General features: G+C 41.9%; 1 protein-coding gene across 1 annotated transcript; it reads right to left on the reverse strand.

Moving 5' to 3' along the window:
• Positions 1–5074: 5074 nt before the first annotated feature.
• Pnrc1 (proline rich nuclear receptor coactivator 1) lies at positions 5075–8570 on the reverse strand. Its single transcript, XM_027928249.3, has 2 exons — positions 7881–8570; positions 5075–6175 (listed from the first exon to the last, which is right to left on the reverse strand). Exons 1-2 carry the CDS (start codon positions 8418–8420, stop codon positions 5732–5734), a joined length of 984 nt encoding a protein of 327 aa, XP_027784050.1. The 5' UTR covers positions 8421–8570; the 3' UTR covers positions 5075–5731.
• Positions 8571–10033: the final 1463 nt, after the last annotated feature.

Here is a 10033-nt window from a genome sequence, read left to right on the forward strand (position 1 = left end):
GTCCAGGGGCTTCTACTCTTTGGAGGCCATAATGTCCACCGTCCTATTGCTATAGCCAAATTCACTGTCAGGACAGAAAATGAGCCTGACAAAAGTCATCACTGAGGGCAGCACCAGCCTTAGCATGGAAGATGAAGGAGTGGATGTCACTAAGTTTATGACCGAGGATACCTGCTTCAACACTTTTTTTCGGGGGGGGGGGGGGGGGAGAGTGTCCCAGGCATTGAACCCAGCAGGGATGTAGCTCAATCTCCAGTACCAAAAAAAAAAAAAACCAAACCTCAGCGAGGCATACTGGGTTGGTGGTTTAGAATGTTATCTTTGACTATAGAAAAGGAAGGTGACATTGTTGCTCCTTTTCACCAACAGATAGTTGCTATCAAATTTAAAACTTAAATTAGGTCTATTAATAGTCACTTTTACAGGTAGGTAAAGAACCAATCCTTGTGTAAAACTGTTTCATAATACATTCCAATTCAACGACTAATTTGACTACCATAGTTGAAGTTGCCATAGGAAGCGAAGAGGATGAAGAGTACCAGGAAACACATTAAGCCTTATGAGAGAAAATAGGATATGGGAAGACATATTTCAGTTCCATTTTAATGTTATAATTATTGTTTCTGTGCACTGTTTACCTAAGCTGTATCTCTAGGTCTGACCTATCTTCTATTTGCTATGCCTTTCCACGTGCACTACCTACAGGACATCCAAAAAGTTCAACAAACCAAATCAAAATTATCTTCCTGTATAATTCCAATCCGCCGGCCCAGTTCCCTACTTGGTAATTTGTCTAGTCACTAGACCTAAAAAGGCTTCTTTCCTATGCTCCAAAACAAGCTGTCTTTACATTCCCTCTGACAATGTTCAAAATGCCCTTTTCTCTTTTGAGCTATTAAAATATTTATGTTCAAGTGGTCTTCCTGTTTTGTCCCCTTTATCACCTTTTCATAATACCAATTTTGTTTTTGAAGAATCTCATTCCTTTCCTCAAATCTGATGATTCTGCCATGCTTACATAATAAAGCTGAAGCTCTTCAACATGTCGTTCAAGGGCCTGTGTTCTTACCCCAATATACCTTTCAAAGACACTTTTTCTCTACTTGAGCTGCTGGACATTCTACATCTTTTTACATTATCTACTCACTTTTACCTCTATTATATTTTCCTCTTCTGTGTCAAATACTATTGACTTTTTAAATATTCAGTGTTATTATAGAAAATAATGTGCTATTTTTTGTCATTTTGATTTACATTTAATGTTTGTTCTATCCTAATTGTTACATATTCATCCACACTTCTAATTAATTTATTCTTATGCAAGATATCTTGTTTTAAATCTTCTTCTATGTGTAGAATTCTTTTAAGTGTCTTCTGCAATGCTGGCATAGTAGTATAGAAAGAATTCCTTTCTTTTATGCTAATCTTGCTAGGTTTTTATCTCACTATTGACTATTTTAAGGCCCAACTCAATGCTATTTTTAAGGGGTCAGATTCCCAAAGAGAAAATTCCTAGTTACCAGAATTAATCACTACTTCCTAGGAGAAACAATTTTCTTTTTTACCTCTTTAGGTATTTGTAGTTGTAGGAGAGAAAAATGCAGTATTTTAGTCACTTTTTTCTCCCTACACTACCTGCAGTGAACTTTCACTTTTATTTATCCTTTCATTTCCTGAACATACTTTACAATAAATCCTCACACTGAATTGCAGACATTCTGCTGGACAAATGGCAAACAAGGGGAAGGGATGGTTAAGGCAGTTTATTATATATAAACTGCAAGAACTCTATAATCAAGAGCAAAAATTATTAAACCTGTGAATATGTCATTTTCAGATATTTGGGAAATGTCAATTCACCCAAACCAACCCATTAGTTCTTACAATGTCATTAGAAAAAGGTAAAATTGGTGACTAAAAGTTTAAAGAATTTTCTAACTATGATCTGAACTTCTAAGTTTCCAGGGCTGAGGACAAAGCCAGTGTTAGATCACATGCCTAGCAGGGTCAAGGCCCTGCGTTTGAACCCCACCACCACAAAAGAAAAAAAACTTTTCCACCTATTTGAGGACAACTTTTATCTGTGAGCAGAATTTCAGCTCTCAATTTCCTTTGCATCTTCTTTCCTTTCCCTTTCTCTCCTGGGCCCTAATGCTTAAGTCTGCAAAATTTGTCTTCCCTTGTCACTTTTTAGCTCTCTTAGTTACAAAACCAGCTCCCCCTCTTGGTAAACTCAAACCACTTAATTAGGCTTCTCTCCAGCACTACTTCTGGAATAATTAGGAATAAGGCAGGGGTGGGTTGGCTTTGAGCTTTGATGGCCCAAGATCTTCTTTCAGACATCTAAAAACACTATTATGTTTTTACATGAGAACTTGCTGGAGGTGACTGGACATCAAAGAACCTAGCCAATCCACTGCAGCCAGAACAATGTACTCAATTCTACCCTCTCACCAAGTTTATACTAGCTGTGCCCTCTTTCCCAGGTCCATTCTGGGCCCTGGTGCTAAGAGGCAGAAACACTGGAATGGGTGTTTTTGTTTTCTTCCCTCTCAACATTACAAGTTGAGCTCAGTCTTTTCAACAAAGAGGTAAAGATAAGAGCAAGAACTGACTTTTAAAAGATAGTTTGAAGTCAAGTACTAGACAAAATTCAAATTATTTTCCTCAAGCATAGAATGATGGGATTCAACTCAAATTCCATATTTATACAACATGCTAGCTTTATATTCAAATATAGGGAAGCAAAGGGTTACAAATTACCATGCCCAAAACCTGAATGCTGTTTTCATTTATAAACTATATAAAACAACCTAAAATTTGCATTAAGAAGTACCTTGTAAAGAACTACTCCTTTTAAGAATATACTTTGATCTTTTACTACCTTTTCCTTTATCTCCCTACAGGGAAGATACTTAACAATGCTTGGTACCAAAATTAATGCAAATAAAAAGCTCTTTCCATATCACTAAATCAATGATTTGAATAAATTCAGTATAAAATTATAAATATCTAGAAACTTCATTAAAGTACTAACCACATACTGCTATTTTTCCTATACCTGAGTGCCCCTGAATTTAACAATTTTTATTCTCATAAACTTTTCACTTCATTGCAATTGAGCCCCTTTACTGGAGACACTAATTTAAATTTAGTTCTGAAGCTGGCGACACATCCTTCCCTTTACATACCCACAAAACCAAACAAATTGCAAAAACATGGGAAGAAATGTAAGGCATTCATTCTATCAAGAGAAAAATCCAAGTGCCTGACAATAATGGGCCACTATAGAGCATTTTACACCAAAAGCTATTTAACTTTTAAATTCACTAATACATTGTCACTGAATATATATCTACAGTGCAACTCAACTGATTTAGCTCAAAGTTTAAGACCTATTTTAATACTTTAAGATAGTCAGCAACCTTAAGCCATTCTTTTCAAAATTTTAATCAAGCGTTAACTTATTGCTTTCAGGGAAGTCTTATTACCAGGTTCACTATTTTCATTACTTTAATCACCTGTTTCTCTAAAAGCCAGGTATATGTAATATTGTGTATAGCTAATCTCTCTACATATAAAACGTTAGTCAGTGGCAAATGACATGTGCTAGGTTGTGATACAGACCTATGGGTATTTCTCAGATTTTGTGGTGACAGCCTAAGAGTTATCATACCCTCCCAGCACTCTTACGTTATTCTAAAGTTATGCCTATACTACTACCTCCATCCTTTATGCAGCCAGAAATCTCTTTCCTCCCTTCTTGTATGAAGCAAAGGATATATATAAGACTCTCCCAAGAAACACTTTCCTCATCTATACCATTTTTCAGGAACCATGTATTTTTTTTCCTGATACCTGGGATAGAACTTAGGGGTAACTCAACCACTAAGCTACATCCCCAGCCCTATTTCTTTTTTTATTTTATTTAGAGACAGGGTCTCAGTGAGTTGCTTAGTGCCTTACTGTTTATACTCTTAGCACCTTTTTTTCCTTTTCATGTTTAATTACTGCCCACTTAGAAAAACTTCCTTTTGGGCTGGGGATGTGGCTCAAGCGGTAGTGCGCTCGCCTGGCATGCGTGCGGCCCGGGTTCCATCCTCAGCACCACATACAAAGATGTTGTGTCCGCCGAGAACTAAAATAAATATTAAAAAAAAATTCTCTTAAAAAAATAAAGAAAAACTTCCTTTTTGTTGAGATTAACTAAAACCCATGAGCCGCATTTTTAGAATTTCTCAGTTGGAAATATACACACATGCATTCACACACACTATTGGAAACAAGGTTCCATGTCTCTACTTTTGACAAAATACAAGCACAGCCATATTTATCCTCAAGCAAGCTTTAGGATTTAGATTTTTCTCCATCTAATAATCTTAATATCAACACTTATTTTGGTTCAAAAAACCAATCCAAAATCTAGTAAGCCAATCATATCATTTTCACTAAGAAACATTGCAATTAAGTCAGATGGTACTTTATAAAACTATAAAACCTCTCACACACCTATAATTTCAGACTCAGGAGTATGAGGGAGGATTGCAAATTTGAAACTATCCTCAACAACTCAGTCTCACTTTGTTGCTTAGGACCCTGCTATCTCAAAACTTTTAAAAAAGGGAGAAGGGGTGGGGATAGACAAAAGTGGTAAAGTATCCCCAGGTAAACTCTCCAATACAAAAAAAAATTCACACATAAAAATATATTCTAAGGGCTGGGGATGTGGCTCAAGCGGTAGCACGCTCGCCTGGCATGCGTGCGGCCCGGGTTCGATCCTCAGCACCACATACAAAGATGTTGTGTCCGCCAAAAACTGAAAAATAAATATTGAAATTCTCAAAAAAAAAAAAATATATATATATATATTCTAAGTTATATACTTACTAACATACTCATTTCCTCTAGTGAGATGTATAGATGGGTAAATCTTCCTCAGAGGTAGAAGTCTTAAATTACTATTAAATTCTAAAATTTTGTAGGATAATGAGCATGAAGTCAAAGAGGAAAGTCAAAATCCAATCACAAAATCTCACACAAACATTAACAGTCACACATAAAGAACCAAGACTAGTTTAAAAGGGGGGGGCCAAATTATTATTATTACTTTGAAATTTGATTACAACCAATTTTGTTGGCATTAAAATTAGAGTCATTTTAAATTTGAATAATGGCTTATGTACCAAAACTCAGAAATTAAGTTTGGCAAAAATGGGAATAGTTTTCCAGTAATTACAGATCAGAAGGCAGAAATCAATTTTGGGAAACAGACAAAACCCATGTTTACAATGATTGTGCCACAGATTTTAACTTCAGTAGTGCATTAGTAAACTTCACATTTGGATCTTCACTTTGAGATTTGAGAGCTGTTTCTTGGAAAAAAAAAATCTCAGTACCTTGTGCAAATAAATCAGTCTTCCATGTGCCTTAGCACACACTTAAAATTTCTCCACTGTATATATACAAAACACCTACCACATTGGCAGGTCAAAATACATACTTTCATAACAAAACTATAATGTACCTCTCAAGTATGAACAATATACACATAATACATGGTATACAGTATTTACAAAATATAAAATATAATACAAGCTGTTTGTATGTAACTTTTTAAGCTCATCTTTTGCACCTATAGGTTGCAACAAGGCAAATTTCCATTTCTGTACCAATTTTTTAGAGTCCAAAGATTTGGGGAAAACTGTTTTACACACATAGTGAAATCTGAAATCTAAGTTTGAACTTTGAGGAGGGTTTTTAAGTGTACTGCCATGAGCTCCCTGTTTTGGTTGGAATTTTCAACAGTGCTTCCCATCCAGTGACTAGGAGGCTTTGGAAGAACACTAGGAGAAGGTGGATCACTAAACTTTGCCCCAGCATAATTTTCCTTTTGGCTCACTTCCGTTAGAAATGGTGATTTCTTCAAATGCATATTTTTAATGTTCTCAGTATTTTTAAAAGGCTTTTTTTCCTGCTTCTGAATTCTATCAGGCGAAACAGAATCCTGCCAAAAGTTATTTTCATTCCTTTTTGCAGAGGTGATCTTGGTTAGTGGCAAGTGATATTTGCTTTTCTGTCTGTTTATCTTTGGTTGTTCACACAAGTGTATACCATGAACAAGCTGGCCGTGGGGAAAGGCAATTTTCTCCGATTTTCCCATCTTTGATTTTAAAACCTACAAAGATAAGGAACACAAAAGTGAATAGAGTTTCAAAATAAAAATCATATTCACATCATATTTTACATATTTTCTTCTAAAATGTTTCCCCCCTAGTCTTCAGCTCACTATTTTGATTATATACTTTTACACTGGCTACACTTATCACTGGATGTCCAAATACACCTTATTGTCTGCCACTAAAAATTATGCAATTAATCACCGCTGTAACCAGTATGCAACATCAGCAAGTTCTAAAATGTCTAACTAAAAAAATCCAAACTAACCTCTGGTCCATCTAGCTATAACTGTAATAGCTCTCTTCCAAATGTTTGTCAGAGGGAAAAAAAATGTTTCCTTTCTGCCCCCTCTTTCCTTCTGATTTAACAACCATTTCAAGAACTTGTTTCATTCAATCAAATCACTTTCCTAACTTAAGTGGACCTTCCAGGAAGTTGTGATGGAAAAGGTTAAAATAAAAAATCGTCCAGGAAAAGTATAATTAGATTACAGTCCTTTCAACACTTGTAAGTAGCACTCAAAAACAAAGCAGGAGTACAATGTAACATATTCCATGTCAGTAACTCCCAGCAAACCCGGGCGTTTGAATATCCGTTCAGAAGAAATCTTACTGGTCAGCAAACGAAATACAAAAGGCTCTTTTATATTATCGCTAATATTTCCAGTCGTGGTATTTTACAACTTGAAATCTGAGAAGATAATTTAAAGTTAGTAACTTTTTCCAAGGGCATAAGTTAGATAAGCTAGATGAACTCCAAATCTCAGTCCAACCAAGGGCAAGAGCAGGTTTCCACGTAACTATGATTCATTGAAATTATAATTTGCTAAGATTATAAGTCACTTTAGACATTTAATTCCGTATGAATTTTCATACATTTTATCCAAATCAAACTGCACGGCACTTGGTCAACATAACGTCATTCCACTATATTAGTGCAAACTTCTGGACAAGTAAAACTACCCGCCATTACTCAATGTCAGCATAGTACACGATGGGAATTGCTGAACTCAGTTCCACATTAAGAGTGGCCCACAAAATTGACCTCCTCCAAGAAGATAAGAACTAATGCCATTCTTGCGAACTTTGAAACTTTAATAAAAGTCCCACAAAGTAGTAAGTCAGACTCGCGGTAAGCAAAGCCCCAATTGGACTGGGAGTCCACACTTCGGCAAAGGGCCAGCCACACGAAATCGAGCCGCTTGCAGCCCGGGTCCAGCGCCCACGCAGGGCGTTAGAGCCCGTAGAAGCCCAAAGCCGGCCCCACCCCTTCCCCGGCTAACCCCCACTCGGCCCCGCCACCTTCATGAGCGCCGGAGCGCTCCGCACGTAGCGCGCGCTGACGTCAGTCCTCCCGCGGGCCCCTGCCCTCCCCCACCACCGCGCGCGCCCGAAACGCCGAAACCCCCTGGAAAGCCGCCAGCCTTCTAAATCGGGGCTGTTGCTGGGGCGCAGCTGCTCCTCTCATTGGCTGACTCCCGGGAGCCAATCGGCAGAGCCAGCGCATGCCTCCCCTTCCCCCTCTTCCCCCAGCAAAACCAAGCGGGCGTCACGGAAACTTCCCTCCCGAGTAAACAGCCGCCCCTCGCCCAGCCCCCACCCTCCAGACCCCCTCACAGCCGGGCCCCAAGCCCGAGAGCCCGCCAGTGGCCGTCTTGGGCCGAAACTCCCAACGGCCCCCCAGACCCGCTTCGCAGCCCTCACCTCTTTTCTCAGCGGGGGTTGGCCGGGTACCGCGGGCCGCAGCGGCCCAGGCACAGGGCTCGCTTCCTCAGTTCTGGTTGCGGCTGGAGGATTTGGGACCGAGACGGTGGTCTGGCCCGGGACCTCCAGCGCTCCGCTCCGGCCAGTCCCCGGGCTCTGGCCGCCCTCCAGGTTCGGCCGGTGCTGCTGGTACTGATGGAAGCGACTGGGTAGCTGCCCCGCCGGGCTGGCCCGCACCTTTTTTTTTCGCCGCTTCTTTGGCGCTGCCCGCGGGGTGCCTCCCGCAGCGGCCAGGCTACCATTGGGCAGAGCTGCTGGAGCGCGAGGCTGGGGAGTCAGACAGGGGCCGTCTCCCCCTAGGAAGTGAGGGAGGAAGAGGGTTGGAGGCAGTGCCCGGGGATCTGGGATCCGAGGTAAAGGCGGCGGTGCCGCGGTCACCATCGGGAGGGCCCCGAAGTAACCGCGGGTGGAAAAGCCAAGCGGGGCAAGACGGCCGCCCAGAACGAGCGGCTCCCGCTGCGGGACAGAGACGACAGTCATAGCGCTAGGAGGCAGGCAGCTCGGCAGGAAGAGAAAGAGGAAGTGAAGGCAGTGATCATAGGGCGGCGGCGGCGGCTGCTGCTGCTAAGAGAGCCACAGAAGAGCGCGGACTATGACTCGGGCGGAGGCGGCGCAGCAACAAATAGCCCCAGCCCGGCTTCCGAGTGTTGTTATCGGAAGCTCCACCCTGTGCCCGCCTACCTCCCTACGGGAATCCAATCGGAATTCGAAGGGGCAGACCACGCCTCTCAGGCCCCGCCTCCACAGCTTCAGGGAGAGAGACACACAAACAAGCCGCTTGCTGCAGCCCGGCACAAAGAGCGCGCAGTGCGCAGGCGCTGCCAACGGGCTTTTTAGGGTAGAGTCTGTACCGCGAACAATGAAGTTAGGTTTCGGCCCCCCTCCCCTCCCCCTCCCCCTCCCCTCCCCCTTCCCTCCCCTCCCCCCTCCCCCCTCCCCCCTCCCCTCCCCCCTCCCCTCCCCCCTCCTCTCCACCTCCCCTCCCCTCCCCCCCTCCACCTCCCCTCCCCTCCCCCCTCCTCTCCACCTCCCCTCCCCTCCCCTCCCCCCTCCTCTCCACCCTCCCCCTCCCCTCCCCCTCCCCCTCCCCCCCTCCTCTCCACCCTCCCCCCCCTCTTCGCGTCGCCCTGCTAGGCGACGGTCGTGCTGAGAGGTCGGGGCTAATTGGGTGGGGGTGGGGACGGCGGACAGAACAGGGCAAAGGAGGAATTAGAAAATATCAAGGCCACTGGTGCTTTCTCATCTACTGACCTTGTCCAGTATTCGTTTTATTTCAAGCCCAACATTAAGAGAATTATCATTAAAAAAAATTTTAGAAGAACACTAAAAATTTCATTCACTCCGTGTAGCTACGCTGCGTATTAGCGCTGGTGACCAAAATAAGAATTAAAGGAGGTTTTGTTGATTAAACTGATTGCTTAATACATAGAAAGTTCTCCATAAATGGACTTTGAATTTTTTTACTGCTTTCATACTTGAAGGACTGTGATACTTTGGGATCACAACATTGTGCCTGACGCTTGAAAGGCAACAAAAGAATGGCTTTGGATCTCAAAGGGAGAAAGTGAAACAGCTCTGTAATATACGGTTTATTTTGTTAGCTGCGCGTTTCATTTTTTCCTCCACAGCGCTAACATACAAGAGAATTGTGCCCTTCAGTTATCAAACACACCCCAGGAACTGTTTCTTAAATCTCATTTGAAAGAACAACCCTAATGAATAGGTGCTGTATTTTATCCCCATTTTACAGGAGAGGAAACTGAGGCTAAAGGACTTGTCAAAGCTCATCAGTAACTTAGCAGAACTTTGAACTGCAGTTCTGGCAAGACTTGCGTTTCAACAGCATCCATAATAGATGTAATACTAGATTGGAGATTATTAGAAGACCACAACAAAGGCTGGTGGAACTGCAGCCCAGCAGTGGAGTACTTGCCCAGAATTCCTCAGGCCCTGGGTTGGACCCCAAGATTGCAACAAAAAGAAAGAAAAGCCCATGATAAAGTTACACTTCTTTATCTTCAAAGCTCTTTTTCAATCTGTTTTTCAGCTTTCAGGTGGTAAATGATTAGTGCCTAAAATTAAAAAAGATTAGT

Source organism: Marmota flaviventris, chromosome 6, assembly GCF_047511675.1.
Source record: "Marmota flaviventris isolate mMarFla1 chromosome 6, mMarFla1.hap1, whole genome shotgun sequence".
In the NCBI taxonomy this organism is placed as follows: domain Eukaryota; kingdom Metazoa; phylum Chordata; class Mammalia; order Rodentia; family Sciuridae; genus Marmota; species Marmota flaviventris.

Coding starts and splice junctions, on each gene's coding strand:
- Pnrc1 (XM_027928249.3), bottom strand. CDS start 8,420: ATGACTGTCGTCTCTGTCCCGCAGCGGGAGCCGCTCGTTCTGGGCGGC. Junction 6,176..7,880: donor AACCCCCGCTGAGAAAAGAG/GTGAGGGCTGCG, acceptor TTATCTTTGTAG/GTTTTAAAATCAAAGATGGG.